At 44.1% G+C, this 23559-nt stretch overlaps 1 protein-coding gene across 8 annotated transcripts in view; it reads right to left on the bottom strand.

The window, feature by feature from the left end:
* Positions 1-23559, bottom strand: part of sdk2b (sidekick cell adhesion molecule 2b) — a 442520-nt gene that overhangs the window by 123564 nt on the left and 295397 nt on the right. For all 8 annotated transcript variants that reach the window (XM_029765043.1, XM_029765048.1, XM_029765044.1 and 5 more), the window contains exon 2: positions 6073-6232. In XM_029765043.1, coding sequence (XP_029620903.1) covers positions 6073-6232 — 160 coding nt within the window. The remainder of the gene's footprint in view (positions 1-6072; positions 6233-23559) is intronic.

The following is a 23559-nucleotide window of genomic DNA, read 5'->3' as shown; positions in this document are numbered from 1 at the left end:
AAGGAATTGTCCATAGAACTCCGAGACAGGATTGTGTCGAGGCACAGATCTGGGAAAGGGTACCAAAAACATTTCTGCAGCATTGACGGTCCCCAAGAACACAGTGGCCTCCATCATTCCTAAATGGAAGAAGTTTGGAACCACCAAGACTCTTCCTAGAGCTGGCCACCTGGCCAAACTCAGCAATAGGGGGAGAAGGGCCTTAGTCAGGGATGTGACCAAGAACCCGATAGTCCCTCTTTCAGAGCTCCAGAGTTCCTCTGTGGAGATGGAAGAACCTTCCAGAAGGACAACCATCTCTGCAGCACTCCACCAATCAGGCCTTTATTGTAGAGTGGCCAAATGGAAGCCACTCCTCAGTAAAAGGCACATGACAACCCGCTTGGAGTTTGCCAAAAGGCATCTAAAAAATTCTCAGACCACGAGAAACAAGATTGAACTCTTTGGCCTGAATGCTAAGTGTCACATCTGGAGGAAACCTGGCACCATCCCTACGGTGAAGCATGGTGGTGGCAGCATCCTGCTGTGGGGATATTTTTCAGCAGCAAGGACTGGGAGACTAGTCAGGATCGAGGGAAAGATGAACGGAGCAAAGTACAGAGAGATCCTTCATGAAAACCTGCTTCAGAGCGCTCCGGACCTCAGACTGGGGAGAAGCTTCACCTTCCAACAGGAAAATGACTTTAAGCATATAGCCAAGATAACGCATGAGTGGCTTTGGGACAAGTCTCTGAATGTCCTTGAGTGACGCAGCCAGAGCCCGGACTTGAACCCGATCGAACATCTCAGGAGAGACCTGAAAATAGCTGTGCAGCTATGCTCCCCATCCAACCTGACAGATTTTCAGAGGATCTGCAGAGAAGAATGGGAGAAACACTCCAATACAGGTGTGCCATGCTTGTAGCGTCATACCCAAGAAGACTCAAGGCTGTAAAGACTGCCAAAGGTGCTTCAACAAAGTACTAAGTAAAAGGTCTGAAAAAAAGTTTTTGCTTTGTCATTATGGTATATTGTGTGTAGATTGATGAGGGAAAAAATGATTTAATACATTTTTGAATAAGGCTGTAACATAACAAAATGTGGAAAAGGTCAAGGGGTCTGAATACTTTCGAATGCACTGTATACAAATGCATGTGGACACTCCTTAAAATTTGTGGATTTGGCTATTTCAGCCACACCTTTTGCTGACAGGTATATAAAATGGAGCACACAGCCATGCAAACTCCATAGACAAATATTGGCAGTAGAATGGCCTTACTGAAGAGCTCATTGACTTTCAACGTGGCACCGTCATAGGATGCCGCCTTTTCAACAAGTCAGTTAGTCAAATTTCTGCCCTGCTAGAGCTGCCCCGGTCAACTGTAATTGCTGTTATTGTGAAGTGAAAACGTCTAGGAGCAACAACGACTCAGCCGTGAAGTGGTAGGCCACACAAGCGTGTAGCGAGAAAAAATTGTCTGCAACACTCTCTACCGAGTTCCAAACTGCCTCTGGAAGCAACGTCAGCACAATAACTGTTCGTCGGCAGCTTCATGAAATGAGTTTTCATGGCCGAGAAGCTGCACAGAAGCGTAAGATCATCATATGTAATGCCAAACGTCGGCTGGAGTGGTGTAAAGCTCGCCGCCATTGGATTCTGGAGCAGTGAAAACGCGTTCTCTGAAGTGATGAATCACACTTTACTATCTGGCAGTCTGATGGATGAATCTGGGTTTGGGGGATGCCAGGAGAACGCTACTTGCCCCATTGCGTAGTGCCAACTGTAAAGTTTGGTGGAGGAGGAATAATGGTCTGTTTTTCATGGTTCGGGCTAGGCCCCTTAGTTCCAGTGAAGGGAAATCTTAACGCTACAGCATACAATGACATTCCAGACAATTCTGTGCTTCCAACTTTGTGGCAACAGTTTAGGGAAGACCCTTTCCTATTTTAGCATGACAATGCCCCCGTACACAAAGCGTGGTCCATACAGAAGTGATTTGTCAAGATCAGTGTGGAAGAACTTGACTGACCTGCACAGAGCCCTGACCTCAAACCCATCAAACACCTTTAGGATGAATTTGAACGCCAACTGCGAGCCAGGCCTAATCGCCCCCAACATTAGCTCCCGACCTCACTAAGGCTCTTGTGGCTGAATGGAAGCAAGTCCCCCCAGTAATGTTCCAACATCTAGTGGAAAGCCTTCCCAGAAGAGTGGCGGCTGTTATAGTAGCAAAGGGGAGACCAACTCCATATTAATAGCCATGATTTTGGAATGAGATGTCTGACGAGCAGGTGTCCACATACATTTGGCATGTGTAGTGTATGTCAAATATGTACGTTGAAAACACTGTATGTTAAAAGCACTGTATGTTTATCATAAAGACTTATTTTTGTTTGCAGGACAAATGTGAAAATCCACATTTGAAACTGAAATATCCTCAATTGTGAAGTCTTCCAAAAACACATGGTTCACATGATTTCACATGTGCAAAACGTGGAAATGTCACATGTGCAATCATGTGATCTTTCCATGCCACAGTCAGAGCCGGTGACAGGTGTGACTGATGACATTACAGTGTGGCAAGGGTACGGCAGGTTGGTGACCCTCTTATAGGCCCCTCACAAGCACACACATCCCCAGTAAATAGACTATGCATGGAATGGCATTTAAAAAGCCTCAGTGAATTACTCCCTTAACACTAGAGCACTCCGTGACCAGGCACACTGTTCAACTCCACACACTCTCTAACTAACCCTAATACAGAGAGAAAGAGAAAGAGACAGAGAGAGAGGCAGAGAGAGAGTCAAGTTATTGTGTCTGGGGGAGGTAAGAATGTTGAGGGGAAATAATGGGTGTTTTCAGCTTTACAAAAGGTGTAATGATTTCGCACTGAAAAAGATGCCGCATAAAGCGTAGTTCATCTTTAAATGTTTGTATTCTTTTCACCGCATCAGGGATAGTGGAACAGAATAGCGTACTGTTATGGAACAGAATCCATTAGTATTGTACTGTGGAGAGACTCAGTTGCTCGGGATGCTAGTTGTGCGACCCAGCTCTCTACTCTACACAGCAATCCAACTATTCAGCCAAACTATTCACAGTCAAACTTGGTGCTTGTTTGCTCAAGGAAAAGAAGCAAATGCTACCTCTGTACCCAAGCCAAAACGTGTGCTGTCTATGGCGTTTTACACTGAAAAGGAGTCTTGCTCTCACTATGTAGCAATGCAGATGATTCAATTTGCTCAGGACAAGATGCCACTGCCATCGCAACACAGTGTGTGAGCACTGATGAGTTGTTCAGCTTGTCTGTGCATCTGTATTGAGCACTGATGAGTTGTTCAGCTTGTCTGTGCGTCTGTATTGAGCACTGATGAGTTGTTCAGCTTGTCTGTGCATCTGTATTGAGCACTGATGAGTTGTTCAGCTTGTCTGTGTGTCTGTATTGAGCACTGATGAGTTGTTCAGCTTGTCTGTGCGTCTGTATTGAGCACTGATGAGTTGTTCAGCTTGTCTGTGCGTCTGTATTGAGCACTGATGAGTTGTTCAGCTTGTGTTTGCGTCTATATTGAGCACTGATGAGTTGTTCAGCTTGTCTGTGCATCTGTATTGAGCACTGATGAGTTGTTCAGTTTGTCTGTGCATCTGTATTGAGCACTGATGAGTTGTTCAGCTTGTCTGTGCGTCTGTATTGAGCACTGATGAGTTGTTCAGCTTGTCTGTGTGTCTGTATTGAGCACTGATGAGTTGTTCAGCTTGTGTTTGCGTCTATATTGAGCACTGATGAGTTGTTCAGCTTGTGTTTGCGTCTATATTGAGCACTGATGAATTGTTCAGCTTGTCTGTGCGTCTGTATTGAGCGCTGATGAGTTGTTCAGCTTGTGTTTGCGTCTATATTGAGCACTGATGAATTGTTCAGCTTGTCTGTGCGTCTGTATTGAGCGCTGATGAGTTGTTCAGCTTGTGTTTGCGTCTGTATTGAGCACTGATGAGTTGTTCAGCGTGTGTTTGCGTCTATATTGAGCACTGTGTACACCTGTAGACTCCTTCTCTAAGATGTGTAATGATTCTAAAGCTGCTCCAGCTCTTTGCACTGACACTAATATAACAGGAGTGCCATGAGGGAGGACAATATAGCAATATAGAGAATATTAGCCTCCTGAGCTGAAAAGTCAATATATTTTCCCTGCCCACCATATTTCTGTGTTGCTGTGTCACCTGGGTTGGAAAGGACATTGCAAGCAGACGAAGAGGGATATGTTAAGCTTATGAAGCACTATAGCAATAGTAAAACACTATAGAGTATGTGTCCAGGGCCCACCATTTAGGGAATATGGTGTCATTTGGGACAAATCCCTGGTCTATTTCCCTTACTGTTGTTCCAAGTTACAGCAGTGAAGGTCCCGACTCTAATACCACACTCACATTTCCACACCCCTCCTTCTTACGCCTGCTATTTAGTTAGCGAGCCCAGCTTGTCCCCTACCCCTCTAGACGAGGAATATTATTGGATTGAACTCATGTTAATTTGTTCGGAGCTGGCATGAAATTGTTTCTGTTAATAAAAAATATACACGCTCGGTGGCGGTGGCAGGGCCAGGGCCGAGGCACGAAGAAGATTACTGGTTTTAAGTCAGAGGAGGAGAAGATGAGGCGAGGAGAGGGCCTGACAAGAGTAGAGCGGAGAGGGGCTTAGAGAGGCTGTTAAGGCAGCGTGTCTGTATGTGAATTCACTGCTTCTCTCTGATAGCTAAAGTGGAGGGGAGTTAAAAGGCAAGGCCAGATGTGCTCTTTACGGCTCCATACATACACTCCTCTTCCTCTTCCTCCACCTCCTCCTCCTCCCTCCATTGCTCTGATGTCTTTTATTCTCTCCAGCTTTCAAACTCTCTCTCTCTCTCTCTCTTTCTCTCTCTCTCACCCTTTATCTCTTTTTCAACACACAAACACACATGGAAACACACAAGTATTCACGCAAGCACGCAAACAGAAATGCATGTGTCATGTGCGTGCGAACACGCAAGCACACACACACACACACACTCCGATATTGATCAGTGGCCTGAGGACAGAAGGTTGCATGTCCTGGTGTCTGTGTGTGAGTCTTTAAAACAGTGTTGATCACCAGAAACCTTGCATAACCTCATTACCATAAGGCTGGCGTTGACCTTCCCACTGCCCATTTCCCCTTACCTGTCACTGGGGAGGACATTGTGAGGGATGGGGGGCCACTACAAACACATGGACACATGCACGGACACACACTCAATCACACACTCAAACATCCGATAACACACACACACAAACAAACACACACACACTAAATCACTCACTCAATCACCCAATAACACACACACACTCACCCAATAACACAGACACACTCAATCACCCAATAACACACACACTCAATCACCCAATAACACACACACACACTCAATCACTCACTCAATCACCCAATAACACAGACAGACAATAGCCAGTCCAGTAATTAGGAGCATTGGTCCCTCTAAGACGTGAGCCATTATGTTTTCCATCTGTGTATTGGTCCTGATGCCCTGACTGTTACTGCTGTGTTCTCTCTGTCCGTGTTTTTATCTCCCCGAGGCATTGTAGAGAGCAGCAAGCAGCTCCATCAACACTAGACCTTTGTTCACCTCAGTCCAGTGTGCGGTGTAACAGGCGTATATGTGTCAGCTCACCGTCTCAACGTTCCATTTACACCTCTGACAGAGCACACCACTTCTAGAGATAAGACCAGCGCTTGCCACATGATTAAGATCTCCCAGTTAACATTAAAGTCTCTCGCTCTCTCTCTCTCTCTCTCTCTCTCTCTCTCTCTCTCTCTCATTTACAGCAACAACCTGGGGAATAATTTCAGGGGAGAGGAGGGATGAATTAACCAATTAGAAGCTGGGGAGGATTAGGTGGCCATGATGGTATGAGGGCCAGGCATCTGGTCTCCCATCCAGGACCAATCCTGCTTAGCTTCAGAGGCAAGCCATCAGTGGGATGAAGGGTAGTATGCTACTGGGATGTGCGCTATGCGGCATTTTGGATCTATAGGGGTGTATAAGGTATACAGTGGCAGTACTCACCTGTACTCCAATGAGAACCGTGTGAGCTCAGTGCCATTGTGGATCCATTTGAACTCCAGGGGCCAGCTCCCCTCTGCCATACATGTCAACACCAGCCTGTTACGCTCTAGGTGCAACTGGCTCCGCACCGGCTCCGTCTTAAAGTAGGGCGGCACATCATCTGGAGAGAGAGAGAGAGAGAGAGAGAGAGACAGAGAGAGAGACAGAGAGAGAGACAGAGAGAGAGAGAATAAACTGTGTGGTTCAGACCGTATACCACGGGTATGACAAAAATCTTTTTTTTTTTTTACTGTTCTAATTACGTTGGTAACCAGTTTATAATAGCAATAAGGAACCTCTGGGGTTTGTGGTATATGGCCAATATACCACATCTCCTCGAGCCTTCTTGCTTAATTATACAGCGAATTTATGTATGGGGATACACCATTGTGTGATAGCAGAGATATGCTTGTGTGTCACCCAAGATAATCTGGACATGTTCCACTGCTTTCGCTCTCTGATCTGACTAGTAAGAGTGGGCTGCAGCCTGCCCTGCAGTAGCAGAGACACATGACAGATGGGGATTCATGAGTAGAGAGGAGCTAAGATATGTGGATTGGAGATATGGGTTCTCTGTGTGTCTGAACGGTTAAGCATGACATACTGTATTGCTTTCCCCAGCCCAAACAGGGTTAGATAGAAGACGAAAAAGACAAGGGAATTGCTTTCCCCAGCCCAAACAGGGTTAGATAGAAGACAAGAAAGACAAGGGAAATGCTTTCCCCAGCCCAAACAGGGTTAGATAGAAGACAAGAAAGACAAGGGAAATGCTTTCCCCAGCCCAAACAGAGTTAGAAAGAAGATGAAAAAGACAAGGAAATGCGTGAAATCCCTTCATCATTCTCTCCGTGCCTCTCCATTTCGCTCTGTCTCTTTTCTCTCTCTGTGTTTGTGAACATGTAGAAGCACAGAGTGAAGAGTACAGAGCACTGAGGATAGAACAGAATAGATGATGCTACACAGACACACATACACACACGCACACACACACAAACATACACACACAGTCTTGTATAACTAACCTTGTGGGGACACACAATTCAGTAAATTCAAACACACACACACACCTCCATCAAACCAGCTCCAATTCACCTCACTGTCATACTCCCTGGTGGATGTGAAAGCTCACTCTTGATAGATGGTACTACAATTAACACCTCGTGCTTGATGATGATTGTAAATATAGACCAATTTAATTGGATGGTTGGATAATATCATTTTCAAATTAGCTAATAATCAAGAATTGAAATTAAACTGTCAAAATGATCTATTGGCTTGGTTTTTGCACTGCTATTTTGGCTTCACCAATCCAACAGAGGTAGGGTTAGTAAAACAGATAGAAGAAAGGGGGAAAGATGGAGAAAAACCAAAGAAACGCCTTAAAAGAAAGAAAGAGATGGATTCAGTCTATAAACAGAGGTAGCCAAGAAGAGAAGACAACTGGTATGCAGTATGATGGAGTGAGGGATAAAAGGAAGAGAAAGCCAGGAGGTGAATGATGTACATGAGAAAGACTGAAAGGGAAAAAGAGAAATGTAGAGAATAGGAGGGTTATGGCTTGTATAGATAGATGGTTTCACAGCCTCCTTAGTGTGGGTTAATGCTAATGTTATGCGTGGTGGAGAATAGGAGGGAAGTTTATGAAAATGAGGGAGATTGAGGCGTGCAAGGGATTTTATTAGACGGCCGAGACTAATTGTTCCCTAGTGATCTGGAGTGTGCTTTTATCTGTGATAGAGAGATAAAGAGAGGGGGAGTGAGGGAAAGAGATGAGGGCAGGGGGGTGGGGGTGAGAGAGAGCGAGCGAGAGAGAGAGCAAGCGAGAGAGAGAGAGAGAGAGAGAGAGAGAGAGAGAGTGTGTGTGTGTGTGAGAGAGAGAGAGAGAGCCAGGAAGACAGGAGAGGAGCAGAGCACATAGTGGGGACCAGCCACATAACACATTGAACACTGATGGGTATCAATGTCTCCTCTGTGCTCTCTCATTAGACAATCAAGAGACTGGGCTGCTTTACAGGGACTAATGGTAGGCCTGAAGAGTCAACACAGGTTTTACTGGACCACTGAGGACATGTAGGGGCATGTAGGGGTATGTGGGGGAATGTGGGGACATGTAGGGGTATGTGGGGGAATGTGGGGACATGTAGGGGTATGTGGGGACATGTAGGGGTATGTAGGGACATGTAGGGACATGTAGGGGTATGTAGGGACATGTAGGGGTATGTAGGGACATGTAGGGGTATGTGGGGACATGTAGAGGTATGTGGGGACATGTAGGGGTATGTGGGGGTATGTGGGGACATGTAGGGGTATGTGGGGATATGTAGGGGTATGTAGGGACATGTAGGGGTATGTAGGGACATGTAGGGGTATGTGGGGACATGTAGGGGTATGTGGGGATATGTAGGGGTATGTAGGGGCTTGTAGGGGTATGTAGGGACATGTAGGGGTATGTGGGGACATGTAGAGGTATGTGGGGATATGTAGGGGTATGTGGGGACATGTAGGGTATGTGGGGACATGTAGGGGTATGTGGGGACATGTAGGGGTATGTGGGGATATGTAGGGGTATGTAGGGACAAGTAGGGTATGTGGGACATGTAGGGGTATGTGGGGATATGTAGGGGTATGTGGGGACATGTAGGGTATGTGGGGACATGTAGGGGTATGTGGGGACATGTAGGGTATGTGGGGACATGTAGGGGTATGTGGGGATATGTAGGGGTATGTGGGGACATGTAGGGTATGTGGGGACATGTAGGGGTATGTGGGGATATGTAGGGGTATGTGGGGACATGTAGGGTATGTGGGGACATGTAGGGGTATGTAGGGACATGTAGGGGTATGTGGGGACATGTAGGGTATGTGGGAACATGTAGGGGTATGTAGGGACATGTAGGGGTATGTGGGGACATGTAGGGTATGTGGGAACATGTAGGGGTATGTAGGGACATGTAGGGTATGTGGGGACATGTAGGGTTATGTGGGGATATGTACTGTAGAGAGGAATTTGGGGACCTTCAGCCTGTGAGAACATGTGGTTGTTCACTATCCAATGGCACTTGAATGGATGTTATTGATGTAATACTGATTCACAATGTACTGTAACTTCTTTCTAGGGAGGGAAGGTATTAATGGAGTAAGCCACTGTTCAAGAGGTAGAAAAAACAGCGAAATACAATGGGGAAGAGTGCCAGAGGCTGTATATTCCATGTCAGTTCCCATGAATACAAACACTCCCAACAACCACACACAACACACACACACACACACACACACACACACACACACACACACACACACACACACACACACCACACACACAGACGCGTGCAAGCCAACCCACCCCAGTCAAGGTTTCACGTCTGCACACACTACAAAGCAATTCATGTTTGATGAAGGTGGCTGTATTGTAGCTCATCTGCATACACTAGATCTAATGGGTCCCTAGTAGGGTTGCAAAATTCCTGGATCTTTTAATAAAATCCCTGGTTTTCCAGAAATCCTGGTTAGGAGGATTCTGGATTTCCTGCTTATTCCCTCCTGACTCCGGGAATCTTCCAACAGGGATTTCGGGAAAACGAGGGAATTTAATGAAAGTTCCAAGGAATTTTGACCCTACATTTACAAAGAGAGGTCGTCTCAAAGTCAGCGGGTGTATGTGTGTTCCTCGCTGTGTGTGCGTGTGGTGTGTGTTTAATTTACTGAGCAGTCAATTAAAGCTACTCTTTCATTAATGAGAACACTGCCAGGTGTAAATTGTTGCCCTAGGGTTAACATCCATAATAGAATAGATTCTCTCATTTCCAAAATAAGACCTAGTAAGTTTTCATTCCTCTCACCTTTCTCTCTCCTTAATATGTGCTTCTTCACAAGTGTTGGAGTGCTAATTAAACTGTCTGAAGTTGGAAAGCAATAGTAGACACACACACGCACGCACACACACACACACACACACACACACACACACACACACACACACACACACACACACACACACACACACACACACACACACACACACACACACACACACAGGTTCCATTCTATGAGATTACATTGGGGCATATTCTAACGCAAAGTATAATGGGAGGAGAGTCACACCAGTGAGTAGCTAGTCTACAGTAAGACCCATCCATCCACCTGTGCCTCCTTACTCCCAGTCCGGTTCACAGCAGGTCTCCAGTGGCTGCCAGTAACAGACAGCTTCTCTCTAGCTCAGCTCATTCCTAAGAGCACAGAACAGGTCCCAGCTCCCAGGTCCCAGGTCCCAGCTCCCAGTTAGCTAGGCTACATACATATTTCATCTAGCCCCTGGGTACTAAACACACACACAGTGGGCAGAGCACACAGAGCATGTGTGTGTGGGTGTGTGTGTGTGTGTGTGTGTGTGTATGTGGTGAGGATGTCCGTCAGTGGAAGGTCTGCTCTGCTGGTGCTCTGGCTGGGCTGTTAAGCACTCCCACTGGGTGTGAGATCTGTTCTGGAGCGTGTGGTTATTTAGCACAATGGCCTGGCCCTGTCTGTGTGCGGGGTGTGCCAATCTGTTCCAGGGCCTGTCATTATTTAGCCCAGTGGCCTGGCCCTGTCTGAGTGCGTGCTGGTGACCGCCATTATCTGTCCCACTGAGACACTCATAGCCAGGCCACAGCTCCCTACAGCCAAGCAGGCCCTCCTTCTTTCTAAACACTGCAAACACACAAACACACACATTCACACACTAACACATGGTCATCATCCCCTGCCCAGACACACGCAAAGACACACAGAAACAAAGAACCACACACACCCCAGTGCACACTCAGATCCCCTTTGGCCTGGCTCCAGCTTACAGGCCTATTTGTTCTGTGGCACGGTCAGATCAGCTCTCCATAGCCCTTTATAGAACTACATTTCCCATGAGGCAGTGGGGCTGGCCAATAATCGCTCCTCCCTTCTGTTGGTCCTACAAAGCCCACTGGTACATATCAGTTCAGCTGGCCATTCACTACAGCTGGCCAGTCCCAGAGCCCCCAAATCCCGGGTGTGGGCAGAATACTGGGTCAGAGTGGGGGTGTGGAGTTTGGGAGACACCAAGGCTCCCTAGTGGCCAGACAAACCAACAACACACAACCAACACACCAAGGCAACACACCAAGTGCCTTTACTCTATTCCTTGCTTCCTCTCTCCTCGCCTCCTTCTCAAACAGAGTATGAGATCCAAGGTCCCTCCCCTCAGACCTTCTCATTTGATGCATTTTGAGAGGGAGGCCATGAGAAAGGACACAAGGAATTGAGAAATAGCCCAATGCCTCAAATGTTTTTTTCCCTTGCAACCTTCACCATCTCTGATGCTAAGATGTCCAGTCTGTTGTTGTGACCAGGCGCCACCGACCCTCCACCCTCCCGCCTCTCACTGTGGGGATAAGATAGGAAGGCCTTGACACCATAAATCAGAGAGGTAAAACATTAAAAGTCATCTCCCTTCTTTAACGGCCTCGCTGGAGAAGGACGCAGGCTCGTAAATCTGCTGGCTAACCTTTCGGCGTGACAGGGTAAGCTCTCAGCGCACGCTCCCACCTTTATCACTCACCCCAGAGCCATCGCTCCTCTCCCTAATAACGTCAAAACAGAATGACACGGTGCAAGGAATGAGATGAAACACTGCCTCCCACGCAGAGAAGAACTTTTAATATGAACATGTGTGTGTTTGTGGCGTGTGGTGTGTGTGCACGTAAGTGTGTTTGTGTTATGGGAGAGCGAGGAACGCAATATTATGTTTGCGTGTGTGTCTGTGAGTGTGTATCTCCCTCAGACGTGTGTGAGCAAGCAGGTTTAATTTCCCTGAAGATCCGGAAATAAAAGCCTCTCTTGCGGACGAGGCGGGCTTCGTGCGTCGCTGCATGCTCTGAGCAAATTATGCCATTATGTTCATGAGAGCAAATCAAATCCTGCATTACTGAGACAATAAAGGCTAAGATGGGTCCCGCGTGTCAGGATCACATGACTAAAGCCCTGGAACATCTCCACAAACAACCTGCACATCAACCAACTACTCAGAAACACTCTTATCACAGCTGATATGAGGAGTGGGGTCTTGTATGCACAAACTAGAAAATCTACTGTAACAGACAGAAGGAGGGAGGGAGGAAGAGAGAGAAGTACGAGGACACACACACAGTACATACACAAGCAACTACTGGTCGCCTCTGGACTGTTGAAATATTAAAGCAGTAAAGCAATGTTCTTTATCGGTCAATAATGTATGGTTAGGTTACTGGGGAATCTCACTGAGAGAATATAGAGGTGAATATAGGCCCCAAAGCACACGCAAACATACACACACACACGCACACACACACACACACTTGAACGCAGGCACACATACAGAACACACTCACACGCACACCAAGGGCAATGGTAGTTGTTTGGGTATTTCAGACGTAAACTTCTAACACGGTTGAGGATGTTTCCATTGCATGTCGTGTTGTACTCTGACTGGAGACATTAGCATAAGCATGATGACATTTCTCAGTAATGGTGATGTCACATCACTGCCTTATCATTATGTGTTGACATGTGCACTGAATGTACCAAACATTAGGAACACCTTGCTAATAATGAGTTGCACCCCCTTTTGCCCTCAGAACAACCTGAATTTGTTGGGGCATGGACTCTACAAGGTGTCAACAGCTTTCCATGGGGATGCTGGCCCATGTTGACTCCAACGCTTCCCTCAGTTGTGTCAAGTTGGCTGGATGTCCTTAGGGTGGTGGACCATTAGGGTGTGGACACACAGGAAAGAGCTGAGCTTTGGAACATCTACATTTTTAAAAATCTAATAAATCCATGTAATATAGTCTACACCTTCGTAATATAGTCTACACCTTCACAATAAATCCATGTAATATAGTCTACACCTTCGTAATATAGCCTACACCTTCACAATAAATCCATGTAATATAGTCTACACCTTCACAATAAATCCATGTAATATAGCCTACACCTTCACAATAAATCCATGTAATATAGCCTACACCTTCACAATACATCCATGTAATATAGCCTACACCTTCACAATAAATCCATGTAATATAGCCTACACCTTCACAATACATCCATGTAATATAGCCTACACCTCCACAATAAATCCATGTAATATAGCCTACACCTTCACAATACATCCATTATTTATTTTAGACAGGTCTAAAGAAGCATGATATGAAGAAAATTCAGTCTATTTCAGAAGAACAGAATAGCACACTCTGAGTTGTCCTTATGTTAGGTCCTGATATGGCTATGCCAAATGGCTGTAGGCTACACTAGCTCATTTAGCTGACAAGATTTGCTTAGAATTCCGTGGCATTATTTTACAGGACGAAGAATACAATTGAACAAAGCTGAATAAAATAGAAAAAAATATATTTTATACTCTTGCCCAGAAACGAGAATATGCATAGTATTAGTAGATTTGGATAGAAAACACTCTGAAGTTTCGAAAACTGTTTGAATGGTGTCTGTGAGTATAACAGAACTCATATGGCAGGCAAAAACCTGAGAAAATTCCAAGCAGGAAGTGGCCTGTCTGCGAATTTGTAGTTCTTCTTTTGCTTCTCTATCAAAACTACAGGATCTGTGGGGTTACGTTGCACTTTCTAAGGCTTCCATTGGCTCTCTAAAGCGTTCAGAAAGTGGATTGAGGCGTCTCCTGTCTCTGGGCAGAGTATAGGAGCACAGTTTGTCAGTGGACTGCCTGGTGACTAAGAGATTGGAAATGCTCGTTCACGAGACCTCGCTGTTTTTTCTTTTGTCCTTTGAAAGAATACACTATTGTCCAGTTGGAATATTATCGCTATTTTACGAGAAAAATACCATAAAAATTGATTTTAAACAGCGTTTGACATGCTTCTAAGTACGGTAATGGAACATTTTGACATTTTTTGTCTCGAAATGCGCTCTCACGTTACCCTTTGGATAGTGACCTGAACGCACGAACAAAACGAAGGTATTTGCACATAACTATGGATTATTTGCAACAAAAACAACATTTGTTGTGGAAGTAGCAGTCCTGGGACTGCATTCTGATGAAGAACAGCAAAGGTAATACAATTTTTCTAATACTAATTCTGAGTTTAGTGAGCCCCGAACTTGGCGGGTGTCAAATTAGCTAGCCGTGATGGCTGAGCTATGTACTCAGAATATTGCAAAATGTGCTTTCGCCGAAAAGCTATTTTAAAATCTGACATAGCGATTGCATAAAGGAGATCTGTATCTATAATTCTTAAAATAATTGTTATGTATTTTGTCAATGTTTATCATGAGTAATTTTGTATATTCACCGGAAGTTTTTGCTGGGAATGCATATTCTGAACATCACACACCAATGTAAAAAGCTGTTTTTGGATATAAATATGAACTTGATTGAACAAAACATACATGTATTGTATAACATAATGTCCTAGGAGTGTCATCTGATGAAGATCATCAAAGGTTAGTGCTGCATTTAGCTGTGTTTTGGATTTTGTGACATACATGCTTGCTTGAAAAATGGCTGTGTGGTTATTTGTGTCTATGTACTCTCCTAACATATTCTAATGTTTTGCTTTCGCTGTAAAGCCTTTTTGAAATCGGACAATGTGGTTAGATTAACGAGAGTCTTGTCTTTCAAATGGTGTAAAATAGTCGTATGTTTGAAATATTGAAATTATTGCATCTTCAATGCCATACAACACTCCTTCCGTGGCCTCCAACTGCTCTTAAATGCAAGCAAAACTAAATGCATGCTCTTCAACCGATCGCTGCCCGAACCCGCCCGCCCGTCTAGCATCACTACTCTGGACGGTTCTGATTTAGAATATGTGGACATCTACAAATATCTAGATGTCTGGTTAGACTGTAAACTCTCCTTCCAGACTCACATTAAGCATCTCCAATCCAAAATTAAATCTAGAATCGGCTTCCAATTTCGAAACAAAGCATCCTTCACTCATGCTGCCAAACATACCCTTGTAAAACGCACTATCCTACTGATCCTTGACTTCGGCGATGTCATTTACAAAATAGCCTCCAACACTCTACTCAGCAAATTGGATGCAGTCTATCACAGTGCCATCCGTTTTGTCACCAAACCCCATATACCATATACTGCGACCTGTATGCTCTCGTCGGCTGGCCCTTGCTTCATATTCGTCGCCAAACCCACTGGCTCCAGGTCATCTATATGTCTTTGCTAGGTAAAGCCCCGCCTTATCTTAGCTCACTGGTCACCATAGCAGCACCCACTCGTAGCACGTGCTCCAGCAGGTATATTTCACCTGTCACCCCCAAAGCCAACTCCTCCTTTGGCCGCCTTTCCTTACAGTTCTCTGCTGCCAATGACTGGAACGAATTGCAAAAATCACTGAAGCTGGAGACTTATATCTCCCTCACTAACTTTAAGCATCAGCTGTCAGAGCAGCTTACCGATTATTGCACCTGTACATAGCCCATCTGTAAATAACACTACCTCATCCCCATATTGTTATTTACTTTTTTGCTCCTTTGCACCCCAGTATCTCTACTTGCACATTCATCTTCTTCACATCTATCCCACCAGTGTTTAACTCCCTTCACCTACGCAAGGACAATATCAGAAAATACAATATCAGAAAATACCCGAGCTCTGAAGCAAGCTTCCAGAAAATTGGAACGGAAATGGCACTACACCAAACTGGAAGTCTTCCGACTAGCTTGGAAAGACAGTGCCGTGCAGTTTCGAAGAGCCCTCACTGCTGCTCGATCATCCTATTTTTCCAACTTAATTGAGGAAAATAAGAACAATCCAAAATGTTTGATACTGTCGCAAAGCTAACTAAAAAGCAGCATTCCCCAAGAGAGGATGGCTTTCACTTCAGCAGTGATAAATTCATGAACTTCTTTGAGGAAAAGATCATGATCATTAGAAAGCAAATTACGGACTAGTCTTTAAATCTGCGTATTCCTCCAAAGCTCAGTTGTCCTGAGTCTGCAACAACTCTGCCAGGACCTAGGATCAAGGGAGAGACTCACGTTTCTTTCTCAAGTACTATATCTCTTGACACATTGATGAAAATAATCATGCTAAACCTTCAAGCTGCATACTGGACCCTATTCCAAGTAAACTACTGAAAGAGCTGCTTCCTGTGCTTGGCCCTCTTATGCTGAACATAATAAACGTCTCTCTATCCACCGGATGTGTAACAAACTCACTAAAAATGGCAGTAATAAAGACTCTCTTGAAAAAGCCAAACCTTGAACCTTAAAAAAACTATCGGCCTATATCGAATCTGCCATTCCTCTCCAAAACAAATTTAAAAGATGTTGCGCAGCAACTCACTGCCTTCCTGAAGCCAAACAATGTATACGAAACGCTTCAGTCTGGTTTTAGACCTCATCATAGCACTGAGACTGCACTTGTGAAGGTGGTAAATTACCTTTTAATGTCGTCAGACCGAGGCTCTGCATCTGTCCTCGTGCTCCTAGACCTTAGTGCTGCTTTTGGTACCATCGATCACCACATTCTTTTGGAGAGATTGGAAACCCAAATTGATCTACATGGACAAGTTCTGGCCTGGTTTAGATCTTCTGTCAGAAAGATATCAGTTTGTCTCTGTGGATGGTTTGTCCTCTGACAAATCAACTGTAAATTTCGGTGTTCCTCAAGGGTCCGTTTTAGGACCACTATTGTTTTCACTATATATTTTACCTCTTGGTGATGTCATTCGGAAACATAATGTTAACTTTCACTGCTATGTGGACAATACACAACTGTACATTTCGATGAAACATGGTGAAGACCCAAAATTGCCCTCCCTGGAAGCCTGTGTTTCAGACATAAGGAAGTGGATGGCGGCAAATGTTCTACTTTTAAACTCGGACAAAACAGAGATGCTAGTTCTAGGTCCCAAGAAACAAACAGATCTTCTGTTGAATCTGACAATTAATCTTGATGGTTGTACAGTCGTCTCAAATAACACTGTGAAGGACCTCAACGTTACTCTGGACCCTGATCTCTCTTTTGATTAACATATCAAGACTGTTTCAAGGACAGCTTTTTTCCATCTACGTAACATTGCAAAAATCAGAAACTTTCTGTCCAAAAATGATGCAGAAAAATGTATCCATGCTTTTGTCACTTCTAGGTTAGACTACTGCAATGCTCTACTTTCCGACTACCCGGATAAAGCACTAAATAAACTTCAGTTAGTGCTTAACACGGCTGCTAGAATCTTGACTAGAACCAAAAAATTTGATAATTTTCTCCAGTGCTAGCCTCTCTACACTGGCTTCCTGTTAAGGAAAGGGCTGATTTAAAGGTTTTACTGCTAACCTACAAAGCATTACATGGGCTTGCTCCTATGTATCTTTCCGATTTGGTCCTGCCGTACATACCTACACTACGGTCACAAGATGCAGGCCTCCTTACTGTCCCTAGAATTTCTAAGCAAACCGCTGGAGGCAGGGCTTTCTCCAATAGAGCTCAATTTTTATGGAATCGTCTGCCTATCCATGTGAGAGACGCATACTCGGTCTCAATCTTTAAGTCTTTATTGAAGACTCATCTCTTTTGTAGGTCCAATGATTGAGTGTAGTCTGGCCCAGGAGTGTGAAGTTGAACGGAAAGGCACTGGAGCAACGAACTGCCCTTGCTGTCGGTTACTCTCTCTCCACTGGGATTCTCTGCCTCAAACCCTATTACACGGCACGAACAGCACTTGCTGTCTCTGCCTGTACGGTTCCCCTCTCTATTCTGGGATTCTCTGCCTCCAACCCTATTACAGGGGCTGAGTCACTGGCTTACTGGTGCTCTTCCATGCCATCCCTAGGAGGGGTGCATCACTTGAGAGGGTTGAGTCACTGATGTGGTCTTCCTGTCCAGGTTGGCGCCCCCCTTGGGTTGTGCCATGGGGGAGATCTTCGTGGGCTATACTCGGCCTTGTCTCAGGATGGTAAGTTGGTGGTTGAAGATATCCCTCTAGTGGTGTGGGGGCTGTGCTTTGGCAAATTGGGTGGGGTTATATCATGCCTATTTTGCCCTGTCCGGGGGTATCATCGGACGTGGCCACAGTGTCTCCCGACCCGACCCCTCCTGTCTCAACCTCCAGTATTTAGGCTGCAATAGTTTGTGTCGGGGGGCTAGGGTCAGTCTGTTATATTTTGAGTATTTCTCATGTCTATCTGGTGTCCTGTGTGAATTTAAGTATGCTCTCTCTAACTCTCTCTCTATTTTTTTATTTTTCTTTCTCTTTCTTTCTTTCTTTCTCTCTCTCGGAGGACCTGAGCCCTAGGACCATGCCTCAGGACAACCTGGCCTGATGACTCCTTGCTGTCCCCAGTCCACCTGGTCGTGCTGCTGCTCCAGTTTCAACTGTTCTGCCTGCGACTATGGAACCCTGACCAGTTCACCGGACGTGCTACCTGTCCCAGACCTGCTGTTTTCAACTCTCTAGAGACAGCAGGAGCGGTATTGATACTCTGAATGATCGGCTATAAAAAGCCAACTGACATTTACTCCTGAGGTGCTGACCGGTTGCACCCTCTACAACCACTGTGATTATAATTATTTGACCCTGCTGGTCATATATGAACATTTGAACATCTTGGCTATGTTCTGTTATAATCTCCACCCGGCACAGCCAGAAGAGGACTGGCCATCCCTCATAGCCTGGTTCCTCTCTAGGTTTCTTCCTAGGTTCTGGCCTTTCTAGGGAGTTTTTCCTAGCCACCGTGCTTCTATACCTGCATTGCTTGCTGTTTGGGGTTTTAGGCTGAGTTTCTGTATAGCACTTTGTGACATCAGCTGATGTGAGAAGGGCTTTATGAATACATTTGATTGAAATTTGATTGAATTGCTAAATTGTAATTATTTTACCACTATGGCCTATTTATTGTCTTACCTCACTAATCTTACTACATTTGCACACACTGTATATAGAATTCTCTATTGTGTTATTGACTGTACGTTTGTTTATCCCATGTGTAACTCTGTGTTGTTTGTGTTGCACTGCTTTGCTCTATCTTGGCCAGGTCGCAGTTGAAAATGAGAATTTGTTCTCAACTGGCCTACCTGGTTAAATAAAGGTGAAATATATATTTTTTTAAATTACCAAATCTAATGTGTTATATTCTCCTACATTAATTTCAAATTTCTACAAACTTCAACGTGTTTCCTTTCAGGTAGTATGAAGAATATGTATATCCTTGCTTCAAGTCCTGAGCTATAGGCAGTTAGATCTGGGTATGTCATTTTAGGCGGACATTGAGATGGAGGTTCCAATCCTCAAGAGATTTTAACCTCCCCTACACACACTGCTGTTGATTTATTGGCTGTTCTAAGGCCAGCAACTACTACAGCCTTGAAGTGTGGTAAAGTACTTAAGTAAAAATACTTTAAAGTACTACTTAAGTCGTTTTTTAGGGGATCTGTACTTTACTTGACTATTTACAGTTGAAGTCGGAAGTTTACATACACCTTAGCCAAATACATTTAAACTCAGTTTTTCACAATTCCTGACATTTAATCCCAGTAAAAATTCCTTGTTTTAGGTCAGTTAGGATCACCACTTTATTTTAACAATGTGAAATGTCAGAATAATAGTAGAGAGAATGATTTATTTCAGCTTTAATTTCTTTCATCACATTCCCAGGGGGTCAGAAGTTTACATACACTCAATTAGTATTTGGTAGCATTGCCTTTAAATTGTTTAACTTGGGTCAAACGTTTCGGGTAGCCTTTCACAAGCTTTCCACAATACGTTGGGTGGATTTTGTCCCATTCCTCCTGACAGAGCTGGTTAACTGAGTCAGGTTTGTAGGTTTCTTTGCTCGTACACGCTTTTTCAGTTCTGCCCACAAATTGTCTATAGGATTGAGGTCAGGGCTTTGTGATGGCTATTCCAATACCTTGACTTTGTTGTCCTTAAGCCATTTTGCCACAACTTTGGAGGTATGCTTGGGGTCATTGTTCATTTATTAAGACCCATTTGCGACCAAGCTTTAACTTCCTGACTGATGTCTTGAGATGTTGCTTCAATGTATCCACATCATTTTCCTCCCTCATGATGCTATCTATTTTGTGAAGTGCACCAGTCCCTCCTGCAGCAAAGCAGCACCACAACATGATGCTGCCGCCCCCGTGCTTCACGGTTGGGATGGTGTTCTCTCCCCCTTTTTCCTCCAAACATAACGATGGTCATTATTTGTATTTTTGTTTCATCAGACCAGAGGACATTTCTCCAAAAAGTATGATCTTTGTCCCCATGTGCAGTTGCAAACCGTAGTCTGGTTTTTTTATGGCGGTTTTGGAGCAGTGGTGTCTTCCTTGCTGAGCGGCCTTTCAGGTTATGTCGATATTGGACTCGTTTTACTGTGGATATAGATACTTTTGTACCTGTTTCCTCCAGCATCTTCACAAGATCGTTTGCCCTTGTTCTGGGATTGATTCACACTTTTCGCACCAAAGTACGTTCATCTCTAGGAGACAGAAAGCATCTCCTTCCTGAGCGGTATGACGGCTGCGTGGTCCCATGGTGTTTATACTTGCGTACTATTGTTTGTACAGATGAACGTGGTACCTTCAGGCGTTTGGAAATTGCTCCCAAGGATGAACCAGACTTGTGGAGGTCTACAATTATTTTTCTGAGGTCTTGGCTGATATCTTTTGATTTTCCCATGATGTCAAGCAAAGAGGCACTGAGTTTGAAGGTAGACCTTGAAATACATCCACAGGTACACCTCCAATTGACTCAAATGATGTCAATTAGCCTATCAGAAGCTTCTAAAGCCATGAGATCATTTCTGGAATTTTCCAAGTTGTTTAAAGGCCCAGTCAACTTAGTGTATGTAAACTTCTGACCCACTGGAATTGTGATACAGTGAATTATAAGTGAAATAATCTGTCTGTAAACAATTGTTGAAAAATTACTTGTGTCATGCACGAAGTAGATGTCCTAACTGATTTGCCAAAACTATAGTTTGTTAACAAGAAATTTGTGGAGTGGTTGAAAAACATGTTTTAATGACTCCAACCTAAGTGTATGTAAACTTCCGACTTAAACTGTATATGTTTGCCAACTTTTAATTTTATTTCACTACATTCCTAAACATTTTTTTTTAGAAAATGGTGCCGTCTGGTTTGCTTAATATAAGGGATTATAAAGGATTTATACTCTGACTTTTGACACCTAATGTCACGGATCCCTCTGAAACTTTTCATTGCGCACACCTGGCCCCTATTTCCACTAATTGTATTTGTATATATGTGCACTTTGTTCACCATGGTGCAGTCGATTATAGTTCCCATGTCCATTGGTGCGTGTGAGTACCTGTGCTGTGTGTTTTGTCTTTCGTGCCATTGTGGATTGCACAGATGATTACGGGTCTCGTCCCGTGTGTTAATCATTGTGAGCGTGTGTTATTTCTTCGAGGTACTCCTCACTCTTTTGTTTTGGGTTTCTACCCTGTGTTTTGTATAGTGTTTGTTTGGTCTTCGTCCCCGTGCCTTTACACGGCACGCCGTAATTTGGGCTAAATAAAAAAAACTATTACGCATTCCTGTGCCTGTCTCCCAAATCTCTTCATACCAACATTACACATAAGTACATTTTAGCAATTCCATATACTTTTGATACTTAAGTATATTTAAAACCGAATTTCACTTTTATTTGAGTCATTTTCCATTAATCTCTTCATACCAACGTTACACATAAGTACATTTTAGCAATTCCATATACTTTTGATACTTAAGTATATTTAAAACCAAATTTCACTTTTATTTGAGTCATTTTCCATTAAGGTATCTTTACTTTTACTCAAGTATGACAATTGAGTACTTTTTCCACCACTGCAGCCTTGCTACAGGCTAGGAGTGGGACTGCACACAGAGAGTGAGCAGAGAAAAGAAAAAGAAAGATGAGGCCTGTGTTCAGAATGCATGTGCATATACAATTGCTTTTGTACCAGGTTAAATAATCTGAACATTGATACATTTTTCTAAATAAAAAATAGTAGAACCGGGGGCCTTTTTTAGATAATAATCTTAATTGCCACTTAGCGGGGAGCGAGCGTGGGTTGGCAGATGGAGCGATATGGAGCGGAGGGAAAGAGACATGGAGGGATCATTATGCTGTTGAGGAGGTTTGGATGGGAGGCCCATTATCAGAAGGCTCTCCGTCTCTTTGTCTGTCTGTCTGGTTACATTTTCATGTACTCTGGAGTAGGTGAGGACAGTTAGCCCCCATTGGCTTATTACACAATTTATCTGTTTTATCTACTGCTTTACACTTTGTGAAGCCATGATGTCAATTAAAAGGATCACCCAATAAAGTTTCATTTCTGAACCTATTTCTCTAACACTTTAGATGCTCTAGAGACTATCTACAGACAATCAGTAACATTTCAACTAATTATCTACTAACCCTAACCCTAATCTTAACCCTTATTCTAAACCTTAGCCTAAGCATAACCTTAGCAAGCAGTTGCTTATCAACAGATAGTTAGGTGGTAGTATGACCATCTCTAGAGCATCTACAAATGGACAATCCGGACTATCCAGATAAAGTGTGAACCCTATTTCTTCTTTAACCATATGAGTTATGTTATACTCACAGACACCATTCAAACAGTTTTAGAAACTTTAGACTGCTTTCTATCCAAGTCTACTAATTATATGCATATTCTCATTTCTGGGCAAGAGTAGTAACCAGTTTAAATCGGGTACGTTTTTTATCCGGCCGTGCAAATACTGCACCCTAGCCCCAACAGGTTTTAACATATCATTGCATGTCTTTTTCTCTCTCTCTGTCTCGCTCCACTCTCTCTCGCTATGCCTTGTGGTGTTGTTGCTAGTATGTATTGATGCAGTTATTGAGTGATGGCAGTGCAGCTAGCTCACGGTGGAGTGTGTGTCTCCTCACTGTCACCTGCCAGGAGTCCTGTGGTGTCAGCCTGGCTGTGTGTGTGTGTGTTAGTGTCTGTGTGTGTTCTACTCTCTTAAACACAGCTATAACTAAGCTAGAGAGGGAGAAAGGGAGGGCGGAGGATGGAGTAAGGGAAGGAGGTAGTGAGGGAGTGAGGGAACAGGAGAAAGACAGAGGGAAAGAAAAGGGGGAGAGAGAAAGAGAAAAGAAAGAGAAGATGTGTAGCCCATAGACCTGAGAACATCAATCTACAGTACATGCAAATGTCCGTCTGTATGACTTGTCATGTGTGTGTTTTGCCTTCCCACCCTGTCCCTGTCTGTTGTGTACTCGTCCCTGAGTGTTGACATGACGTTATAGAAGAGGCCATTCCAATGATAGTGCAGCTAAGTGGCAGGCAGCTCCACACTCACACTAGGGCTGGGAATTACCAGGGACCACACAATATTATCACAATACTTAGGTGTCGATACGCTCTGTATTTTGATTCTCAGGATTCTCAGGATTCTATATGTATTATGATTCTATATGTGATTTT

The sequence above is a fragment of the Salmo trutta genome, chromosome 10 (assembly GCF_901001165.1).
Source record: "Salmo trutta chromosome 10, fSalTru1.1, whole genome shotgun sequence".
NCBI classification, from domain to species: Eukaryota; Metazoa; Chordata; class Actinopteri; order Salmoniformes; family Salmonidae; genus Salmo; species Salmo trutta.
This window is presented reverse-complemented; position numbering and strand designations above follow the sequence as displayed.